Below are 22,893 nucleotides of genomic sequence, written 5' to 3'. Positions count from 1 at the left end.
GAGTCATTAGGTGGCACTCTTCCCTCTGTTGCCTCCTTTACAAGAAGCTGGCAGTTGGGTACGAGGGAAAAAATATCTTTTTTAAGAGTACACTGGAGATAGCTGTCAGTGAAAGAGCAGGGAAGGGCTATTTGTGTGATATTTGTCTTTGCCACATTTCTGGCATATTGAATCTTCCACACTTGTGTTGCTGGTGAGCTGCTCTCCCTGTCTGGTGCCTGATTTTACACACAGCTTCATCCTTGCTTCTGCAGAAGGGATGTTCACACTCATAGTGGCAGCCACAGAGCTGAAGAGCTGCAGGCAGACCCTTGCAGGGGCTGGAAGAGGCTGTGTTGATGCTGGTAGTCCTTCTTAAAAAGAACTTAGATGAACCAGCAGGCAAATCTTACTTTGTTCATGAGGATCAAATAAAGTATGTCCCATCTAAAAGAGGCTCAAATGGAAAACTGGGTTTGTGAAAATGATTTTCCAAATTGAAACTTCCCTGGTTTACAGTATGAAAAAGTCCCAAAAGTGCATGCTTTCTATTCCTTTCCCTGTTTTTCTAGGGGAAATACCAAGCTGGGTTTTCCCCTGAGCCTGCTGATGCCAGAGAGCTGTCATTTGACTTCCAGTACCCAAACTGAACATCAAGAATGTAGCAGCCCGTAAAGATTCATTCACTCAGATTATTACTTGTGACATGTAGGGAAAGGAGAGAACCTTGACTCTTGTCAGATTAAAAATCCCATTTTACCCTCCTTTTTCAGGTCTTTATGTCAGGGGACATACTTGACAGCCAGTGAGCGTGCAGGCCGGGGACAGCCTGTGTTTGGAATGCGTTTGCAGGGAGGGCTTTCCTGTACTTGGAGTATAGGATGAGAGTTGTCTGGAGTTTGTTGAGTAAGGTTGTCAGCAGTCATGGTTAAAGCTCAAACCAGCTGTGTTCTGCTTCCTTAGTTGTGTTCCCGTGTCTGGGAGGCCTGGGAGGCTCTCTGCCACGACGCCGTGGCCGTGCCTGACGTGCTGTTTGCCTTGGCAGGTGTCGGCCGTGCCGCAGAGCTCGGGCAGCCATGGGCCGGCCATCGCCGCTGTGCACAGCGGCCACCACCACCCTGCGCCGGTGCAGCCCCACGGCAGCCAGGTGGTGCAGAGCCACACGCACCCCACACCCCCGGCCGTGCCCGTGCAGGGCCAGCAGCAGTTCCAGAGGCTCAAGGTAACGTCAAGCAGTGCTGCCCGATGTCAACCATCCTCTCCCGAAATTCCTTGTGCGGCCAGGGCCCGTTTTCTATCCTTTTTCCTCCCTGCTGGTGACTTCCTAAAAGCTTTCTTGACAAGGATTTGATGCTTCTCGTGTTTGGGAGTCTATTGAATGCAGAAATGGGCTTCTCTTTCTGCTGAAACCCTGTGGTTTCACATACCATAATACAAAGAAATTGGACTTGCTAGGAAAAGATTTGTGGCAGGGAGGAAAAGGAAAAATGTATTGCTTAGAGTATTTGGATGAATGGGTTAAATTACCAAAACATTTGGTGCTTTTCTGAACACATGGCATATGTGGGTGGTTGTGTGGGAGTAATTTGGGAGTAAGGAAGGCTCTATTCTCAGATTATGTGCTGTAAAATCCTTAAACAAAGAGAGAAGTCCACCAAAAATAACCCCTTTAAGTTGCTACATTTGGAGAAGGCACATACATACGAATTGATGCCTGTTTCAGCTCCTTCCAAATACGGTGCGAGTCTTTTCTGGTTTTGGTGGAAACCATTGCCCTTTTCCTTTTGCTGAATTTGGGAAACTTCATTTCTACAAGTCTCTGAAAACCGATTTCAAAAAGAGTGTTTCTTCCTCCCAGTGAAATCCATGGAAAATCCTTTGCTAGTGCAGGGTTGGGGCTATACATGAGTCTTTCTTCCGTTGTTCAATTTCAGACGAAAGCGCGGTCCTGTGTGTAGCTCTTGCAGCTGCTGAGTGCGTGGCCTGGCTGCTGGAGGCACAGGGACGCAGAGCTCTCGCTTTAGGCTGTGGCTGTTCTTTCAGTACCTCTGAAAATTGGCTGTTGGTGCACGAATCATGAACCTCTTGCTGTTTGAGGTGTAAAACAATTTGCCGCCCACAGTTGCCATTTTCGAAACCTTCTACGTCGAACTGAAATGTCTGGCTTTTTGAGAGAAGTGCAAGCGTGTACCTGGCAGACATCTACTACACTGAATATGTCATTTCCACTTTCTGCTTATTCTTAGACTTCCATAATAATTTCCACATATGAATGCAGGAAAAATACTCAGTCTAGTTCTGTTTATCCTAGCAGTCACTTCAGTCATGGTAAATTTGGAGTGGTTTTTTTGGTGGTTTTTTTTTTTTTTTTTTTATTCTGAGTAATTCTGCTGATCTGTGTTGCTTTTTTTTTTTTCCTTTTTGTTTCTTTTTGGTACAGTTTTATCTCATGGGCCAGGATTGGGGAGTGAGTACCTTTTACTCAAACAAAAGTGCTGGTAGTAAACTAACCAGGCTCGTGAGCTTTTTGCTCCTTAACTCCCTGCCCAGGCTCAGGGCTAACAGCTGTGTTTTCAAATAATGAGCATTTTACAGAACAGTGGTAGGTGAAATCAAATCTACTCTGCTAATATTACCTGTCTGGTCTGTCTCCAGGTGGAGGATGCATTGTCTTACCTTGACCAGGTGAAGCTACAGTTTGGTAGTCAGCCACAGGTCTACAATGACTTCTTGGATATTATGAAGGAATTTAAATCTCAAAGGTAACAAGCTGCATTTTTCTTCTTCCTTCCAGGTTAGAAAGAGTGTATGTGGACGTGGGAGCACAGGGCAGGATCTAAATTCTGTCCTTTGTATACAGAATAACACACCCGGACAGTGATGTAAAAGCAGTTGTGTGCTTTATTTTCTAAAAATTAAATGCATCCCTTCATTTATACTGGATCTTTGCTTAGACTGGGAGTTCACAAGTTCAGTCTTGACATTCATCTGGTTCATCTGACATTCATCAGTCATTCATCTGTTGTCTGCCCATTAATAATGGTCAGACTTGGGCCTAGATCTCGTGGATATAAAACGCTGTTTGGGCTAATAAAATAATGCTAATGTCAATCTTGAGCAGTGTGTTTATAGGACTCAGTTTTGCATTGTTTCATAGGTTAGGGGTGATAAGGGAAAAAGTGCAGTAGAGGGTTCCCCTGTGGAGAACCTTGTCCCACTGCAAGGTCCCAGAGGATCATGACATCGTGATCTTTTTCCTTCCTCAGCATCGACACTCCAGGGGTGATCAGCCGTGTATCGCAGCTCTTCAAGGGCCACCCAGACTTGATCATGGGTTTCAACACCTTCTTGCCACCTGGCTACAAGATTGAGGTGCAGACCAACGACATGGTGAACGTGACAACCCCGGGGCAGGTTCACCAGATCCCCACGCATGGGCTGCAGCCCCAGCCACAGCCCCAGCCGCCGCATCCGTCGCAGCCTTCGGCGCAGTCGACTCCGACACCAGCACAGCCGGCGCCGCAGCCCACACCTGCCAAAATCAGCAAGGTGAGAGGCTTTGGGTGACCTGCACTAAGAGCACAGGGATTCTGCTGCCTCCAGCTGAAGCTGGTGTGGAGCTAGAGAGTGAAAAATTAACTTAGACACTGCTTTTCCCCAGTATTTGTGAACCTTCATGTGTTTCCCTTGTGCTGCTGGGATAATTTCTCATTTTCAAACTTGAAGATGCAGTCATAGTTAATTTGACAGCAATTCAAAGAAGCTTTCCAAAAGATTAAGAGTTTGGAAAAGCCTTGTTGCTGGCAGTGGGGAACTGAAAGACAGTCAGAGCATCTGGTAGATGGCACACACATTATTCAAGAAGTGATCCAGCAACCCTAGGGAAAAGGTTCCTAGTTAAATCACTGGGCACACATTATCTGCCTGCTTTTGTGTATATTGTCTTAAACCTAAAGTCCCAAGAAATCGCCCATAAAACAGAGGTTGTGGTGAAGATGTTCTTCTTGGTGTGAGTGTGTCTGGTTTCAAATGCTTGAGGCAATTAAGCTTTTAGGAAACCTTCATTTGTTATTTGGTGGCTTCTGCATTGTTTGAAGTCTTGTTTTCAGATTGGATGGTTTTTGTAGAGGGGTCTGGTTCAGCCATCAGCTGGAAGGGTTCAGGAGTGACTGGCAACATCTAAAGTGCAAGAGTTTAGGCAAGATGACCATGATGTTGCCTGTAGGTATTGGTGTGTGAGCCCAGAACAGAGACCTTTCAGTAACAAAGGAAATTTGCCTCCGATTTAGATACAATCCGGATGCTACTGTCCAAAAGATGTAATTATGTGAAACAGAACAGGATAATAGATGTTCAAGGAGATTACTCCAGATAAAATATCATGTATTCAAAATGTGAAAATATTTCAGAGCCTTAGGGAGGGAATCTCCAAAGTTTCAAGGGTTAATCCCTAAACTGTTAAATAACAGTTGGCTGGAAAAGCTAAAGGAAAAGGTAATATGCAGTTAAAAAGCAGCAGTTAAATGTGGCAGTTAGCTGATCTCTGGACAAACACCGTTGGGACATGCAACTTCCTGCTCAGAAATGGCAAACAAAAACATGCTGAAAGATTTGCTAAAAGATTTGCCAAGCTGGACTCTGCAGATCATTCCAGAATGAACTTGCCTGTGTCAAATTTCAAGGACTTTTTCTTAAGAAGTAGTACATGCTCTCAGTGAAGAGCTGGCTCCTTCTTAGCACCATGGTATAAGTGGTTTTCTCCTCATCAAATTGCAAAATGTTGAACTATCTTTGCTAAAACTTTTAAATGAACCTGAGGGACAGGCTAGACAATGAGGTGAGATGTCCCTACCAGGCAGGTGAAGCTGCAGCTGAGCAGGGCAGGACCTTGTAACAGGACATTTATAGCCTTTCTAAGACGGTTACTTACATTCTCAGTCCTGAAAACTCAGTGTAATACAAGTTTTAAAATTTAAAACATGAGGGGAATAAGTACTTCCATTTCCTTTTAAAACTGCCACCTCAAAACTAAATTTTCACCTGGCTGTTTGATGTCCATTAAGAGTATTCAAAAGAATTACTCATTGCCTGCTTTTCATCTCAAGAAACTCCAGTTTTCCCTTGCTATTGCCTTTATATATCCCACAATTCTTCTAGTGGCAAAATCACTTGTAGTGTTGGAGCTGGTCGTACCTACGCATTTTAGCTCTGTTAAATTTTTGAGGTAGTTTGTGTCCCTTGTCAGGTTTCAGTCCAAAGCAATTAGCAAGGAAAATCATCTTAATAACAACAGCTTGAATAGCCCAGGCATTTTGTCTCCCTGATGCGGTTTAGTCTCTGCTGGCCCACTGAATATTTATCTATCCCTAAGTGGTTTAAAAGTGCCTTTATCCCAACCATAAGGGGATCTGCTTGTTCCTAACACAGCTTGTTTTCTCCTCAGCCATCGCAGTTGCAGGCACATACTCCTGCCAACCAGCAGACCCCCCCGATTCCGCCGTACGCATCACCACGCTCGCCACCGGTCCAGCCTCACACACCTGTGACAATCTCTCTGGGCACCACACCATCCCTGCAGAACAATCAGCCCGTGGAGTTTAATCATGCCATCAACTACGTCAACAAGATCAAGAATCGGTTCCAGGGACAGCCGGACATCTACAAAGCCTTCCTGGAGATTCTCCACACGTATCAGGCAAGTGTTAGAAATACGAGTTTGGGTCTACGTATGGTTATTTCTCTTGCTTTGCTTTGTGGGGGGGGTGTCCAAAACTTGCATTTGGGTGTTGTGCTGTATTAGCAGTGGCCAGCAAATAACCATAGACTGGTTTGGATTGGAAGGGGCCTTAAAGATCATCTAGTCCAACCCTTTGCCATGGGCAGGGCTACCTTTCACTAGGTCAGGTTGCTCCAAGCCCTGTCCAGCCTGGTCTTGAATTCTGCTTGAACTAAGCAGGATTCTTGCAAGTTAAAAAGATTACGCAGCAGTATGAAGTAATAGATTTCAGTCCCTCATCTTTGCTTGGAAGTGTCTGAAATGCTTGTTTAAGAACTGGATTTGGCATTTTTCTATGAGCATGTGTCGGGATGAGACAATGTGGCTGTAGCTCTGTGTTAAAAGCAAAGCAACCACTTCTATGATCAGTGTCTTACTGTTCCAGGGCCAATTGGGCATTTAGGATATATTTATAGTATATATAAGTATAGGTACTTAGAATATATAAGAGTCATACTATTAATATAGTATGATGCTTTACATAAGAAGCTGAGACCTTTGCTGTTTCATTATTTATATCACTGAGAGTTTTATTTTTTATTTGTCACTTGAATAGTTCGTGCATCCTTTCTTCTGACATGTCTCCTCTTTCCTCTGGCAGAAAGAGCAGCGCAATGCCAAGGAGGCAGGAGGGAACTACACGCCGGCTCTGACGGAGCAGGAGGTGTATGCCCAGGTAGCTCGCCTCTTCAAGAACCAGGAGGATCTGCTCTCGGAATTTGGGCAGTTCCTGCCTGATGCCAACAGCTCTGTGGTGAGTACCCTTGGAGACAGGGTAACTAATGCAGTGTTCTGTATGTAGCCAGTGTTCAGAAAAATGTGCTTTTGCTGTTTCTTTCTTGGGGTGTAGGAATGAGGTCAGGGGGGTAGACTGTGTTTTCTGGCTGCAACTTGTCTCTTAAATAACTTTTATTTTAAATGCAATTCCTTTGCCTGAAAGGGTTGTTTTAAGTTACTGTTGTTTTACTGCTGTAACTGCAGTAAAATCCATTGGTCATCTAGAGCTAGGAGGAGCAGCAGCAGATCCCACCTGGACTGCTGCATCCAGCTTTGGGGTCCCCAGCACAGGAAGGACATTGATTTGTCAGAGCAAGTCCAGAGGAGGCTGCCGAGATGATCAGAGGGATGAAGCACCTCTCCTGTGAGGAGCAGCTGAGAGAATTAGGATTGTTCTGCCTGGAAAAGAGAAGGCTCGGGGGTCACCTAATTGTGGCCTTCCAGTACGTGAAGAGAGCCTCAAAGAAAGATGGAGAGAGACTCTTTACAAGGGCATGGAGTGACAGGACAAGGGGGGAATGGCTTCGAACTGAGAGGGAGTAGGTTTAGATTAGATGTCAGGAAAAAATTCTTCCCTGTGAGGGTGGTGAGACATTGCCACTGGTTACCCTGAGAAGCTGTGGCTGCCCCATCCCTGGAGGTGTTCAAGGGCAGGTTGAATGGAACTCTGAGCAACTTGGAGTAGTGGAAGATGTCCCTGACTATGGCATGGCATTGGAATGGAACGATCTTAAAGGTCCCTTTCAACCCAAACCATTCTGTGACATTTTGTGTGGAACTTAGCCCTAATGGTCTTACGGGTTTGTCTCTGAACAAGCTGCTAAGTAAGACAACTGCAGAGAAAGTGGAATCGGTCAGGAATGACCACGGGGGCACAGTGAAGAAGCCACAGCTCAACAACAAGCAGCAGAGACCCAACCAGAACGGCTGCCAGATCCGACGGCACTCGAGCACGGGGGCAACCCCTCCGGTGAAGGTAAGAGCACGTGCTGCTCCTTCAGAGCCCTGGTTGTCCCGGGAGGCTGTGGCAGAGCAGGATGTGTTTTCCAAGTCCTTGCGATTTTTGTGGCACAGGCTGCAGCTTGAGAACATGGAAAATAATGTTTGTCTTTAAACCTTTCAGAAGTCCTTGTTTCCAAGCACAGATCTTTGCCTCTGATTTTTGCAAACCAGTGGTGGTATCTGTTCCTGAGGGTGGGATATAGTTACTTTAATGGCTTGGGAAAACAAAGTTTTCATCACTTTATTAGAAATACATAGTTTTATTAGCAGTGGTTAATGAGGGGTATTTGTGGAATGTGGAGACAAAAGTCTCAGTACTGCCACAGAATGTATTTGTCCAAAATTTGTAGCAAATGTTCCTAAGGCATGTAGGAAAAGACAAGCTGAAAAGGTGTGGCTGAAAGCTTTGTTGTAGTAGAAGTTGGAGCAGATGCAGTAGAATCATGTTTGTTCATCTTTCCTGTGATAAGCCTTTTAATACAATGATGAATGATTATTCTCTCAGCAGAGTTTGCCCTTTTCAAATGATGCACAATTTGTGAGAGCAGCGAGGCTTTGTAGTGCAACAAAAATTGTCCTGTGGCCAGGTGGCTTTGTGCATGAAGGATAAATTTGCCTGCTTTTTTTGAAGCCAGTATATCGTCCTTTGTCATGAAAAGCATTAGCTGGTGTGATTGTATCATTTAAATCCAGGGATTTAAATCCCCTTCTGCCCTTTCTCCTCCCCTTCAAATCAAGAGCACCAAAATGAAGCATGTGTTGAAGGCAACTTTCAGCCTTTCTGAGGATGGAGAGTGCAGGGGTGGTATGGGGAAAACAAAGCATCTTGCAGTAGAATGCAAGAGAGGAAAAAATTGTTATTCTGGGGAGGTGTAAGACTTACAGAAGTGGATGAGTGATAGGAAAATCACTTATTCTGGCAGTTTTCCAAACTGGTTATAAAAATAAGATGTGCTGTAGTGTGATTGTTTCAGTCAGCTAGTTACAGGAAAGCGTGCAACAATGTATTACAAATATTTGGAGTGGTATGCTACTTATTAACATTCAGTAAATTAACTTGTAGCACGTGTTTTAATAGACTTGTCCTTCAAAAAAGCCACCTTTCCTTTAATGGGAAGCACATGGTGGGGTCAGGGAGCTGGCATTTGTGTGATAGATAATCGAATGATCTCAACTTGCTAAACACCCCTTTTATTTTTAATTGCCTTTCTTTTTTTGATAACAGAAGAAACCAAAGCTGCTTGGTTTAAAAGACCAGTCTTTGGCAGAAGCCAGCAAACATGGTGTGGGGACAGAATCTCTCTTCTTTGAGAAGGTGAGAGGTGGGATGCAGATATTACGTGTCCTTGATGTAGGTCCTGCCTGTATACACATCTGGACTTCTATCACAGTGAAGTGTGTGAGATTTACACCCCCCTGATAACATTTCTCAGCTTGACCTCAGATGTATCCTGTGACCTCTAAGTCAGATCCATTGAAATTTTTAAAAATTTGTGGTATTTTTTACATGTGTCTTTTCCCCAAAGCTCCTTCTCCAGCTTCCCACCTGCTGCTGCTGCAGTTTATTTGAGGGAATGGGAATTTTCTCTTGTAACCCACACTCCAAATTTCTTTCCCCTTTATGAAATCCCCGTACAGTTGATGATGTGCTTGGCATGTCTTGCTGTGTCGGCACAGCTTGTACCCATCTACAACCAGCTGGCTGCAGTGGGGGAACTCAGTTTACAAAGCAACTGAATCATATTTACATTGGGTTGTTTTTTGGTGGTTTTTTTTCCCCTCAGAGATTAATCTAATTAATTGCACAGTTGTTACCTGTTGCTGGTTTAGCACACAGATCAAATGAAGGAGATACAGGGTGTTTCCAAGTGGTACCTTGGTGTCTTTTCTGAGATGTCCATACATTCCCTTATAGCTCAGAGGGGAGTATGGAACGAACTTAAAACCATCCTTTTAAGCAAAATTCGCACACTGATTACAGTCTTGGTTGCTCCCTGCTGATGTGGTGAATTTTGCAGCGTGATGGGAACCAGCTAATGGTAACTGGGAACCAATTTATTGCTTGGAGGATGTGTAGGTGTTAACATGGGTAAACCTAGAAATCCCTGCTGTGGAATTATAACCATAATGATGAATAACTTAACAATGATAGATCTCAGTCTAATGTGTAGATCTGACTATTCCTGTGGGAAAGGTAATGGTGTTGGGATGAATAGTTTGGCTTCCTTATTCTGTGAAGATCAGGGTTGCAGAAGGAGGATTGTCTGTGATAATCCAAGCTGGAAGGAGGCAGAGGCTGGAGAGATGTCACCCAGGGCATGGGTCTCATACCCGTGCTCCCTGCTTGAAATACTCTTTGGAGTTTAAAAGCAGCCTGGGTGGGTTTGTGATGCTGCAGTTACAACTGATGTTGTCCACGATTCCAGTGTTTTGTAATCCAGCTGTTACAGAGTTCTTTGAAGGATTTAATTCTTCACTTGCAGCTCCTTTCCTAGAGTAATGCCCCAGTGCTGACACTGCAGGGGATCCCAGCGTGGGGATGGCTCCCATCAGTACCTGTTTCTCTGGCCCTGTGTAGAGGGCAAGTTCCCTCTGTCCAGCTCACTTTAAGATTTGTGCGCCTCGGTGGGAAGCACAGTGTCAAATCCAGGTCTCCTGGACCTCCCCCTGCTTGGTCTCACCCTGATAGTTCCTCTTTTCCTCTTGTCTCCCCTCCCTCAGGTCCGCAAAGCTCTGCGTAGCACAGAAGCATACGAGAACTTCCTGCGCTGCCTGGTTATTTTCAACCAGGAGGTGATCTCCCGGGCCGAGCTCGTGCAGCTGGTTTCTCCATTCCTGGGGTAAGTGCAGCCCCTTTCCTTACACAAGGCAAGAAGCTTAATCTTCTTGGTCTGTTTCTCTCGTGGAGCCAGGAAAGAAACACTGACCTTCAGGGTCTTCTGCACTGCCCTTTCCTATTCCTTGTCCCAGAGAGATTCCCAGCTGTCCTGACAGGCAGCATGCAGGAGCAGTGCAGGTGTTGCTTGCTGTGTGTCTTCCCTTTCCAGCAGGGTGAACAAAATTATTAGCAGCCTGTTATTGCAGTTTCTTGCTCCGGAATCATGGGTTATGTCATTTGAGAAAAGATTGACTGTCTAATTACAAAGGAAATGTCCCCCCAGAAAAAGCAGAGTGCTGATATAAAGTCACAAAAGTTTCCAAAAAGCAGCTGAATTCTGTCACAAAGCCAAAGATGTTAAGGAACTCTAAATAGGAATTTATGACTTCCATGATGGTCAGTAGTGTACAGAACAGCCCTATTAATTGGTTAAAACCAACAGATATCCTCTCATTAGCTTTGGGCAGCAGGATTAGTGTTTCTTTTGCCTGGGCACTGAGTTGCTGGTTCCAAGGGAGAAGGCAGTAGCAACATAAATTGGGTTCAGGAGCCCATTACAGTAGCTACTGTGCAGAGAAACTGCCCTAAGGAGCTTCCACTTGCTCTGTAGATCCACTGGAATTAGCCAGGCATCAGCAGAATGTCTGACTTCAGGTAGAAAAGGTGCAGTATTTGACAAAAAAAATCTGTGCTTCTCCCATCTACAGCCTGTGCTTCTAACTATATGGAAAGATATAATACAGGGGGTTTTTTATTCTGGAGTTGGATGTTATCTTTTGCCATATAATGAATAACTGGTGATTCAATTAGTAACAGGTTCAATTCATCCTGTTGCTGGAGCTTTGCATGAGATAAGAGGACTTGAACAAATGCAGTATTTTACACTGATAAATTCTTCAGGTAACTTTGCGAACAGGTGAACTTGAGCCTTGCAGGCAAAGGCTTCTCCATGATTTATGCTGCTCTGTGAAGTCTGGTTGAGGCAATTGCTTGGCACTGAAACCTTTTGCTACGTAGTTACAGAATTGTCTTTTAGTTTCTTCTTGCTGCCTCTGGAAAGCAAAGGTCTGGTTTAAGGTTCAAAACATTGGCAAACAAGTAGGAATCTGGCCTGAGTTCACTACCAGGATAGTTTGGGGAGACCCGGACGTGACCATGCCATGAGTGCTGTCCCTGCAGCAAAAGCTCTGACAGCTGTTCCCTGCTCGTCACTATTCCTAAAGCACCTTAGTTGCACCAAGAGAGCAATCCCCCTCCTGATCAACAACAGGTGCTTGCTTCCCACTTGGTCAGGCCCTGTGGAAGTGGGGCTGAGCAGAGAGGGTCTTCTCACCAGATTGATAATTTGAGAGCGGTCTGTAATAATCAGTTCTAGCCTCAGCATCACAGCTCAGCGCTCCGCTCGTTTTTCACTTCATTCCTTTTATTTTAGGAAATTCCCGGAACTTTTCACTTGGTTTAAAAACTTTCTGGGGTATAAGGAATCTGTTCACATGGAGACGTATCCGAAGGAACGGGCTACTGAGGGGATTGCCATGGAGATTGACTATGCCTCCTGCAAGAGGCTGGGCTCCAGCTACCGAGCCTTGCCCAAGAGCTACCAGCAACCCAAGTGCACAGGGCGGACTCCGCTGTGTAAAGAGGTAAGGTCGGAGTCGTGTCACAGAGGAAGGCTCTTCCCAGCCTTTTGAAAGCGTTGGAGCAAAGGCGAGCAAAACGCAGCAGGATGGGAAATTTATTTTGTATCCATGTGTTGGAAAGGTTCCTGGGGATGTCAGGGCACGTCTGGTGGTGGCAAGCATGGAGCTGAGGCCTGCTTAGCACTGATCCACACTGATCTGTGCTGCTCCTGCAGCCAGGCGTGTGTGGGCACCCCATCCTGGCTCGGGATCCTCACAGTACGTGTGGCAGCCCGAGGGGAGCACACCCAAGGTATTCCTAGTGGCGTTCCCGTAAACATCTGGATCGTATCCAGAAGCTTATTGCACAGGGTGAGGCGTCAGTCTAGGAACTGGGTTATGCTGGGAGTTGTGATACCCACGAGGCTTTGGTGGTTGGCATCATCTCTTCTCCAGCAGCATTTGGGAAAGGTTTGCATAGAGCGTTGGGGGGGCAGCTGGAGAAAAACCTACTGAATAGTTATGATGTTTAATTACTGACATACCTAATGCTCTTACGTTTTATTTATGGTGTGTTATGTAGTACAACCTGTGAAAGGAACGTTGAGATTGCAAACTTAAAACACTCCCTCCAAGTAGGAAATGACAGAACTGGTTTTCTGTGTGGTCTTAATGTAATCTCAGAGGTCCTTTACAAGGTGGTATGTAATTCAGGATTATTGCTACCTTTTTACCTAAATTCTCTCTTAGCCTGCTTTCAGAGTTGTCTCTAGGCCAACTTTAAAAGAAAATCATGTTTTCTGTAGACAGATTCTCCCACATATTCCCTCAGATGCATCTTTCTTTCTCTCTGAAATGCTGAATTTTTAATCCATGTCTTGACATGTCTCTCAAAAGCATCTTGTGTGATGCAGTTACAAACTTTTCTCCCTGGGAGAATCTAATGACTCAGTTGTTCAGGCTTTGGCTTTATGAAAACTGGGCCTGGCTTTCAAGACTGTCTGCCAGAATCGTTGTTTCTTTGCCTTTGGCCTCTTTGAGGTTGTTGTTGGTTTTTTGTTTGTTTGCTTTTTGATTTTCTGCTCCTGTATTGAAAGCTGCAGGTGCTCAGCTGTTTTGTCAGGAAAGGTGATGCTGGGGTATGGATTTATACTTCCAATTAGCCTTGTTTGGAGGCAGCAACTGTGTCCTGTCTAACAGTCAGGTCTGCTGTGGTGACCACACAGTGTTGATGGTGAATCACACACGAGGAACCAGCTGGTTGCAGCTGACTAATATAAAGGAGCAGAAAAGCTCCTTTCACCTTTATTTTCCTCTTCTCTCGCAAGTTTTTTCCTCACAGCTCCAGCCAATGAATTTTTCAGGCTGCCTGGCTGTTTGGGTTCTGGCTGTTTGGAGTTGCCCTATGAATGCTGGGCTTTGGAAAGGGCACACACTTCTTCCAACTGGGGAATTAGATTGTCCCATCAGAAAACTGGGCTTGAAGCTGGCCAGGTTTGATCCCCTTGAACACTGACCATGGCTCTTGTTCTCCCTCTGCCTCCCTCAAAGGTTTTGAATGACACCTGGGTCTCCTTCCCGTCCTGGTCCGAAGATTCCACGTTTGTGAGCTCCAAGAAGACACAATATGAAGAGCACATCTACAGGTGTGAGGATGAACGTTTTGAGGTAAATTGCTTTTTCTTGGTTCATGTCTTGGAAAGCTCTGTTCTGTGGACAGTTAATGAGCTCGATGTAATCATACCTTTAATACTGCATGTTAGAATCTCATTTTATTGTGTCTGCCACCTGGTTTTTGGCATAAAAGTTTGTGTTCTCTTCATGCAAGAAGTAGTGGCTGCACAACCACTAAGCTGCCACCCCTGCCCCTCACCTTTTGTGCAGAGCTCTTGGTTCACACCACTCCACGTGAAATTGTTGAATGGCCAGCATGGAATTGTTGCATCTTTGCTGTTCTTCCTGCCCACGTCATGCATGAGAACATGCATTCCCCTGTAATCATCTGCAAAGTAATATGTTCAGGATGTTAAACAACTGACATCTTGACTGGAAATGGAAGTTAGCTGGGCAATTACCTGAATCCGCTCAGATTTGGCGCATCCTTTTGTAGAGTAACTGTCAATTGTGTTCTATTCCCAGCTGGAAGATGTAATTTCCAAACAGTATCGTTCTGGTAGCCTTTAAATTCTTACGCAGTATTATGTGGGTAGCAGACGAAATATAATTGGATTATTTTAGAGCATCTGAGCACCAAAGTGCTCGAGTACACCTTGTTAAACAGGCGCAGCTTCTTGTTTCGCGTCACTTGAATGTTTGCCTCTGTGAAGTATCATGTTTTGTCTATTCAAATGCTACGGCTAATGCACTGTTCTCTCCAGCTGGATGTTGTCTTGGAGACCAACCTGGCAACGATCCGCGTTCTGGAGGCAATCCAGAAGAAACTGTCGCGCTTGTCTGCGGAGGAGCAGGCCAAATTCCGCCTGGACAACACCCTGGGGGGCACCTCGGAGGTGATCCACCGCAAGGCTCTCCAGAGGATATATGCTGACAAAGCAGCTGACATCATCGATGGGCTTCGCAAGAACCCCTCCGTGGCTGTTCCCATTGTACTGAAAAGGTACTGATTGCCCCAGCACCCTGCCCCAGGGTCCCTTCCAAAGGGTAACGCACTGTATGCTGTCCAAATTTATGGAAAAGTGGCTAATTTCTGCCCCTAAGGAGTGTGAACTCCACAAGGCTGTAAATTTGCCCCCAAAGATTGTGGCTGCCCCACCCCTGGAAATGTTCAAGGCCAGGCTGGACAGGGCTTGGAGCAACACGGTCCAGTGGAAAGTGTCCCTGCCCATGACAGGGATTGGAACAAGATGATCTGTAAGGTTCCTTCCAAACCAAACCATTCCATGATTCTGTTTTTCTGTGACACTAAGAAGTTCATTTATATTCTGGACAGTTGGTGTATTCCATAATAGTCACCTAGAGGGAATTGCCCTCCTGAAACAAAATTCTTACAGCTCAGCTGGAAGGATAAAGAGCTTTTGTTGTCTCCTCCTAAACTTTTTTCTTCCTTGCTGTCCTCACTGTGTGTAAGATAAGGAAACTGTTGTCCCAGGGCTAAATGTGATCCCTTTCCAAATCCTATGGCTGTATGTGCCCAGATGATGGTGGCTCTGCTATCCTCAGATTTCCAGTCCTGTTTCTGTTGTCAGCCTCCCCTTCCTCAGCTAAAAGGGAGTGGATGCTGCAGCTCCTTGGGGAAGGTCGGGGAGATGTGTAAGCAGTAGTACATACTCCGTTAGCTCTGTGGGACTCTTGGTCCTGTGTTTTGGAGTTCTGGAACTGGGGGTAGCAGCCTTCCCAGGATACCTGCAAGGTCCCAGTTTCCCTACCCTTCTTGGACTGAATTGGGGTGCTTTGTTTGGGATGCTGAGTCAAGCTTCAGGAGTGCATTCCCAGGACACTCAGGTGTCCATGCTTTGTTCCTTGTCCAAACTAAGCTGCCCCTGTTCCACAGGTGGAGCTATGTGACTTGCTGGGGATTTCTGAGAGTCCAGGGCCAGCTTTTTTGACTTCCCTGTCCCTCTATCCCCTCTCCTGGGGCTGCTTTGTTCCTGCATGGTTTTACTTAGATGTGAAAGAAACCCAGAGTGGTTTCTCCAGAAGAGCATGTCTGGGGTGCACCTCCTGGAAAGCTCCTTTCTGTGGCATGTCTTTGATCCATGCCCATTTCATCAGGAGCTCAGCTCTTGTCAACACTCACCAAGAACCATGGGCCAGGGTTTTTCTTGTATGCTCATCTCTTAGCTCACCCTCGTTTTCTTGATCCAAGGTTAAAGATGAAAGAGGAAGAGTGGCGAGAAGCCCAGAGAGGATTTAATAAAGTCTGGCGAGAGCAGAATGAGAAGTATTACCTGAAATCGTTGGACCACCAAGGCATCAACTTCAAGCAGAATGATACCAAGGTCCTAAGGTCAAAGAGTCTCCTCAATGAGATTGAAAGCATCTATGATGAGGTGAGATGGTCAGCAATAGTTTCCTTCCCTTAAACTTATGTACTTTGCTTGTGCAGTTTCAGTTCCCGTTCCTCACAGCTTGATGCGGGAGGAAATCTGTTCCACTGGCAGAGCTTTCTAGCAGGCTCTTGGGTGGTGGACAGGGATTGTTTAGGCTGATTTTTGTGCTGTTTCTCCTTTGTAGAGGCAAGAACAGGCTTCAGAAGAAAATGCTGGAGTGCCCACAGGCCCACACCTCTCACTAGCCTATGAAGACAAGCAGATCCTGGAAGATGCTGCCTCTCTCATCATCCACCACGTGAAGCGGCAGACAGGGATCCAGAAAGAGGACAAGTACAAAATCAAGCAGATCATGTATCACTTCATTCCAGACCTGCTGTTTGCTCAGCGAGGTGAACTCTCGGATGTGGAAGAGGAAGAAGAAGAGGAAATGGATGTGGACGAAGCTACTGGGGCTGCAAAAAAGCACAATGGTGTTGGGGGTAGTCCTCCCAAAACCAAGCTGATGTTCAACAACACAACAGCCCAGAAGCTGCGGGGCATGGATGAGGTCTACAACCTCTTCTACGTGAACAGCAACTGGTACATCTTCATGAGGCTGCACCAGATCCTGTGCTTGCGGCTGCTGCGGATCTGCACCCAGGCTGAGCGGCAGATTGAGGAGGAGACGCGGGAACGGGAGTGGGAGAGGGAAGTGCTGGGCATAAAGCGAGACAAGAGTGACAGTCCTGCCATCCAGCTGCGACTGAAGGAGCCCAGTGAGTGACTTCTGGTGGGAGGCTGGGAGGAAAAAGGTGCTTCTGTTTGTAGCGTGGTGACAGGGGTTGTTGGGTGTCTTCAGGCACGTGATAGCAGTGACCCTTTAAGATGGGTTCTCTTTTATTATCCCTGGGGAGATGGGAAGATGTGGGGAACATGGGACTTGGAATAGCAGAAGGATATGTGGCAGTTATTTCAGAAGAGCTTTCATTTTACACTTGCATATCTAAAGTATCCTCAAGTTCCCTAAGTAAAAGCTTTCAGAAATACAAAGCTCATGGAGGAGGCTAGAGCTAGAAAGCAAGAGATTATGAAAATACTCATGGCCTTAAAAGGACTTATTTATGTCCATAAAAGACAAGTTGAAGTAACTCTTCAGCTTAAGTGCGTCCGTCACCTGAGGACCAAAACTCACAGCGACCCTTCCTGGGGGCAGTGTGCTCATCTCTCCCCTTCTCTCCTGTTGCAGTGGACATCGATGTGGAGGATTATTACCCGGCCTTCCTGGACATGGTGCGCAACCTCCTGGATGGGAACATGGACTCGTCGCAGTATGAGGATTCCCTGCGCGAGATGTTCACCATCCACGCCTACATCGCCTTCACCATGGACAAGCTGATCCAGAGCATCGTCCGACAGGTGACTGCCAGCAGAGCCTGGGACTGGGTGCGGCGGGGTGGAGAAAGTAGACAGGTGGTTTGCTGCAGTGAGAACCCAGGCTCACATTGCAGGCCATGTTGTATGCCTAAATGGGGAATTTTGGGGGTAAGCAGGTAAATTCAGGGTGTTTCTTCACCCAGCTCTCTAACCCTCACAGTAGAGAAATGATAGAAGATGATTTCTGATCTGTTTAAATTATTTAGAATATCCTCTACAGAGTTCCTGTTGTTTTCCAGGTGTTTTAGGATATAAGTATTCAAAGCATGTCCAGAGCTAATCTTGCTTCAACTTTGGGAAAAAAAAAAAAAAAAAAAAAAAAAGAAATGACATCTAAATAGTTCCTTTCCTTTCCATCAATGCTGTAGGAGTGCACACTTTTTCTAAAAGCCTTTTGTCTCTTTTATCTGGCTGCTGGAGTAGCTCATTTTGGCTGTTATACTCCAGTCTTTTTATTGGGTTGGTAGGAAGAATGTGTGAGCAAAGGAAAAATTCTTCTTGTGCCTTTTTGTAGCATAAAGAACAAAAACAGACACAAGGGGCTGTAAGTGGAATAACTTGAAAGGCCTTTCCTCTTTCAGAAGGGTAGAGCTGCTCTTCAGAAGCCTTTCAGTCCAGAGATTAACTGAATTCAGAAGACAGTTGGGAGACTTTTGATTTTTCAACTTACACAAAATATGGATTTGATCTTAAACCTCCCACCCCTCTCCTCAGACACAGCAGCAGCCCCTTGGCGAGGAGAGGACACACTGTGTCACAGAGCTCTGGCCCTTCCTCCCCTGCTGCTGATCACAACGTTCCCTGTGTGTAGTTTTCCTCTGAGTAGCTGTGCTTTGCCACCTGCTAATTTTTTTAAAGATATTGTGGGCTTTTCGCATAGTAGCAGAGATCATCTGCAGCTGGAAGAAGCTAAGGGTTTTTTTGCTTGAGCTCAATCCCATTGTTACATCCTTATTCTCTTCTATTCTGATGGGGGTGTAGCAGCCTCCTTGACGAACACCTTCCCCCTGTTGTTCCTGTTTGCAGCTCCAGCACATCGTGAGTGATGAGATCTGTGTGCAGGTGACAGACCTATACCTGTCGGAGAACAGCAATGGAGCCACGGGAGGTCTCCTCGCTTCCCAGTCTTCCCGTACGCTCCTGGAGGCCGCGTACCAGCGCAAAGCTGAGCAGCTCATGTCCGAGGAGAACTGCTTCAAGGTAAAGCCAGGGTCTGAAACACAGTGTAAAACCAGAAAGAGGTGAGGGGGATGCCTTTTAAGAAGGGAGAGGCACTAGTCCTTTAAAAAAGAGCCTTGTTTAGACACCCAAAAATGAAGAAAATTAACTTCATCCTAGCCAAAACCAGCGCACATGCTGCCAGCTTTCAGAACATAGGTTAGTGCTTCTGCAAGGGCCCCTCAGAAATGAAGTTTCAAGGAGGAATAAATTTCCTGGAACAGCAATGAATATCCCCTGTGCTTTACAGCAGCTTTGGGCTGTATCATACTGACTGCTTGGCTGCCACTGGTTTTAATTTATTAGCTCAAACTCTTCTGTTTCTCTGGTGTCTCAATTTTGTCGACTGTCGGGAGATCTGCCACTACTGACTGGGCATTAAATCACTGCTGCCTGCATACATTGCTAATAAACCTGTGCTAATCAAATCCATACTTCCTTTTCTGAAGAGGCAGGAAGCGGTCAGACCCTTTCTGAGCCAGAGAAGTACTTTGGATAAAAGCCTGAGTGTATAATATCTCTTCCCTTGCTCTCAAACTTACTTTGGGGGCTCAGGATGGTTTCCTTTAAAACTGCCAACTTGCTTCATTCTCCCTTTGCCCCAGTGAGAAGTGCAGGTGTTTGTTTCTATTTCAAACCTCTTCTTACTGAAGTTCCTTCTGCTTTTTCTTTATAGCTGATGTTCATTCAGAGCAGAGGTCAAGTTCAGTTAACCATTGAGCTGCTGGACACAGAAGAGGAAAATTCGGATGACCCTGTGGAAGCAGAGGTAAGGGCAGCTTGTCCAGAGAGTTGACTGTGATGATGGAGGTTGCAGTGGACCAGAGTGTCCAGGTGACTGGTGGTGTGGTCTGCTAGCACAAGACAAAGAAACGTCAAGGACATGCCATAAAGCTTCCAATGATGTGAGCAGACAAATCCTTCTTGGTTTATTTTGTATGAGAAAATAACTCAAAACCACATAAAGAAGCACTGTACCTGCGTTTTTGGGCATAAGATGCACAGAGCCTTCAGAAGTGATGTTGTGTTCTTCTGCGTGACTTCCAGCTTAGCCTCCTTAGCCCTCCCATGTTTGCTGGGAGGGCAGTGGCTGATGTGTGCTCTGTGCTTGCTTCCAGCGCTGGTCGGACTACGTGGAGCGGTACGTTAACTCTGATTCTACCTCCCCTGAGCTCCGCGAGCACCTGGCCCAGAAACCCGTCTTCCTGCCCAGGTGAGTGGCCAGGCTGTGCTGGGAAAGGCCCTTAAAGCTCATCTCATTCCACCCCCTGCCATGTGCAGAGACACCTCCCACTAGACCAGGTTGTTCCAAGCCCTGTCCAACCTGGCCTTGAGATCCACCATCTACACCCAGCTTCGTAGTGCCAGAGGGTGGGTGCTAATTCCAAGAGAGGTTCTCTGCTTTGCAGGAATCTGAGGCGGATCCGTAAGTGTCAGCGTGGTCGGGAGCAGCAGGAGAAGGAAGGGAAGGAGGGAAACAGTAAGAAGTCCATGGAGAATGTGGAGAGCCTGGACAAGCTGGAGTGTAAATTCAAGCTGAACTCCTATAAGATGGTGTACGTGATCAAATCGGAGGATTACATGTACAGGAGGACTGCGCTGCTGCGAGCTCAGCAGGTAGGAGCCAGCGAGAGAGCGGGGTGGGCTGCTGGTGTTCCCCGGGACCCAGGGGGAAGGGAAGGAGGCATTGCCTCTCCAGCTGTTTGGGGAGAGGTAGAGGTTTGGGTTTATCCAAGATGACAAGAGTTTGTGACTCCAGATGGGTGAAATTCAGGAGGATTGCACTGGAGGAAACTGATCTGGTTATCTGGATGCTTTGACACTCTCCTTTTCTCATCTTACGGGAACATTTCCATCCACTTCTACTCATGTATTTAGATTTATAAAACAACTACTTGCCATGTTTCTTGCTGATGAGAGACAGATATGGCTTCACTTCATTAGTTGTGAAGTAATTCTCTTAAACTTTGCCTTCACATGAGATGAGTATTTTAATTGCAGTGTAGTGACTCTTTGAAATGCTGATACTGAGGATTTTGATTGAATTCAGTCTATCCCATTCAGCTGGCACAAACCTCAAGGAAGTGTAAGCTTATAAGCAGGATAGTATGTGCCAGAGCTCTTCACAGAGAATCTGAACATAAATTCTTGAAGTGTTAAATATGTAGTGTGCAGCTTAGCCCTTGGTTACTGGAAGATGTAGAAGCTACATTGGATTTTGGAAACAAATCTGTTGGATTTAGCAATTAACACCACAAAGCAGTCAGTCTCTGGGAGAAGAACAAACAAATAATAAAATCTGTAAGTTTTAATCTGGAGGTTTAATTATATTGGCTGTTTTCAATTATGACTGTAGCCATGGCTTTATACCATCTGTTCTGGATTTTACATTCCTTAGGCAGATGCTCTTACCCAAAAACGTGCACAGTTCTTCTCCTGATGTTTTTGTTAGGCCAGAGCTTCTCAAGCCTGTTAGACCTGACCTGGCTCTTCATTTTCTGTAGCAGTTGTGTCCCCAATACGTATAAAGCATGTTGAGCTTGCTCTTTCCTGGGACTGTGACCCTCTGTGGGGGCTGGAGGCAGACCCCGAGGGCTTGGAAGAGCAGGGCTTGCCTGGTCCTGGGTGCTAGAGGAGGAGGCAGCAGCATCTTTTGGGCGATGCAAAAGGGAATCACTCTGAGCTAGGCATGCAGCTTTCAGGCTCCCACTGGATATGTTCCATGTCCCCAGCCCATGAACTGCTGTATTAAACAAAGAGCATAAACATTTTAGTATTTCTGAGCTCATTTTGCCACTAATTTTCTTGGAGAGGAGATCTGGGGGACCTTCATCAGAGCTTTCCCTCTGTCATTAGTCCAGTGTCTGTATTACGAATTCCCTCTGTATTTGATCCCCTTGGTGGTGTCAACCAGTAGCCAAGCTTTGTGTTAGGCTGCAGTTTGGGGGTCAAAGCTGCCTTTTCCTAACACCTCTCCCTGTTTCTGCAGTCCCATGAAAGGGTGAGCAAGCGCCTGCACCAGCGATTCCAGGCCTGGGTGGACAAATGGACCAAGGAGCACGTGCCCCGCGAAATGGCAGCCGAGACAAACAAGTGGCTCATGGGTGAAGGGTTGGAGGGCTTGGTGCCCTGCACCACCACCTGTGACACAGAGACCCTGCACTTTGTCAGCATCAACAAGTACCGCGTCAAATACGGCACGATATTCAAGACATCCTAAGAGTCCCCCGGGGCGAGGGAAGAGCCCGGGAGATGTGTGTGTGTGTGCGCGCATCCAGGGAAGGAGGAAGATGCCTTTCTCCCCTCACTGTGTATCTCCGTAACATGGCCACTTGACTAGTGCGTGGCTGGTACAACCTGTCCCGGCGGGATCCCCTGCGGGGACGTGGATCTCTGCCTGGGGCTGCGGGCCGCCGGCCCTTTTTGGGCAGGAAGGACCCTTCTCTGAACTGAGCCATCCCAGAGAAACACAACAAGCTCGTACACACCAGCAGCGTTGAGGCTTTGACTCCCCGGAGGCCCTGAGCGGCGAGGGAGGGGAACAGGATGCCCTCCACCACCGGACCGCTTGGATGTATCCCCAAAATCCCCAGGTGCCTGTCGCCACCGGATTCTCCTCTCTTTGCGGGCTCCGGCACGGGGCCATGGGGCAGTGGACCCTGGGTTCCTCTCGCTCCCTCCTCTCCCTCCCAGGCTGGACTCACCCTGTGCAGATCGGTCTGTCCTTTCTAGTGCCAGTGGAACTGTTTTATTTTTATTTTGGGTTTTTGGTTTTTTTTGTACCTGCTTGTTTACTAGTCTCTCCTAGTGCCATGCACCAGCTTTTCACACACATGTACGTACACACACACAGCAGAGAACAACACGATTTTAACATGTTCCCCTCCTTTTTTGTAAATAAATGTACAAATTGTCAATTTTTTGGTTTTTTTTTTTTCTTTTTGGTTTGCTGTTTTGTTTTGTTTTTTTTAATTAAAGGAATTATGCTTGATGTGCTAGCATAACTGTACTAGCTTCTTGTGTACCATAGTACCAGGTGGCTTGAGAATTAGTATCGACAGACAGACCGATGGAGACATTTATTACACTTTTTACCAAAGGGAGTTATCATTGTAGTGCTTTTGTGTGGAAACTTTTTTCTCCTTTTTTTGTAAATAAAAAAAATAATGTCTTTGTTCTTAACTGGAGGAAGACACTCGCTCACCCACAGCCCTGTTC

At 46.2% G+C, this 22,893-nt stretch overlaps 1 protein-coding gene across 1 annotated transcript; it reads left to right on the top strand.

Annotated features, from left to right (window-relative positions):
* Positions 1-989: 989 nt before the first annotated feature.
* Positions 990-22,857, top strand: SIN3A (SIN3 transcription regulator family member A). The gene is made up of 19 exons (XM_042021781.1): positions 990-1,201; positions 2,635-2,741; positions 3,246-3,528; positions 5,423-5,674; positions 6,357-6,509; positions 7,350-7,508; positions 8,760-8,849; positions 10,256-10,374; positions 11,845-12,055; positions 13,583-13,699; positions 14,410-14,648; positions 15,858-16,041; positions 16,226-16,799; positions 17,270-17,439; positions 18,484-18,657; positions 19,352-19,444; positions 19,794-19,888; positions 20,085-20,292; positions 21,665-22,857. Exons 2-19 carry the CDS (start codon positions 2,719-2,721, stop codon positions 21,893-21,895), a joined length of 3,375 nt encoding a protein of 1,124 aa, XP_041877715.1. The 5' UTR covers positions 990-1,201; positions 2,635-2,718; the 3' UTR covers positions 21,896-22,857.
* Positions 22,858-22,893: the final 36 nt, after the last annotated feature.

Source organism: Corvus kubaryi, unplaced genomic scaffold, assembly GCF_017639235.1.
Source record: "Corvus kubaryi isolate FWS band 111438036 unplaced genomic scaffold, C.kubaryi_AGA036_p1.0 37172, whole genome shotgun sequence".
NCBI classification, from domain to species: Eukaryota; Metazoa; Chordata; class Aves; order Passeriformes; family Corvidae; genus Corvus; species Corvus kubaryi.
This window is presented reverse-complemented; position numbering and strand designations above follow the sequence as displayed.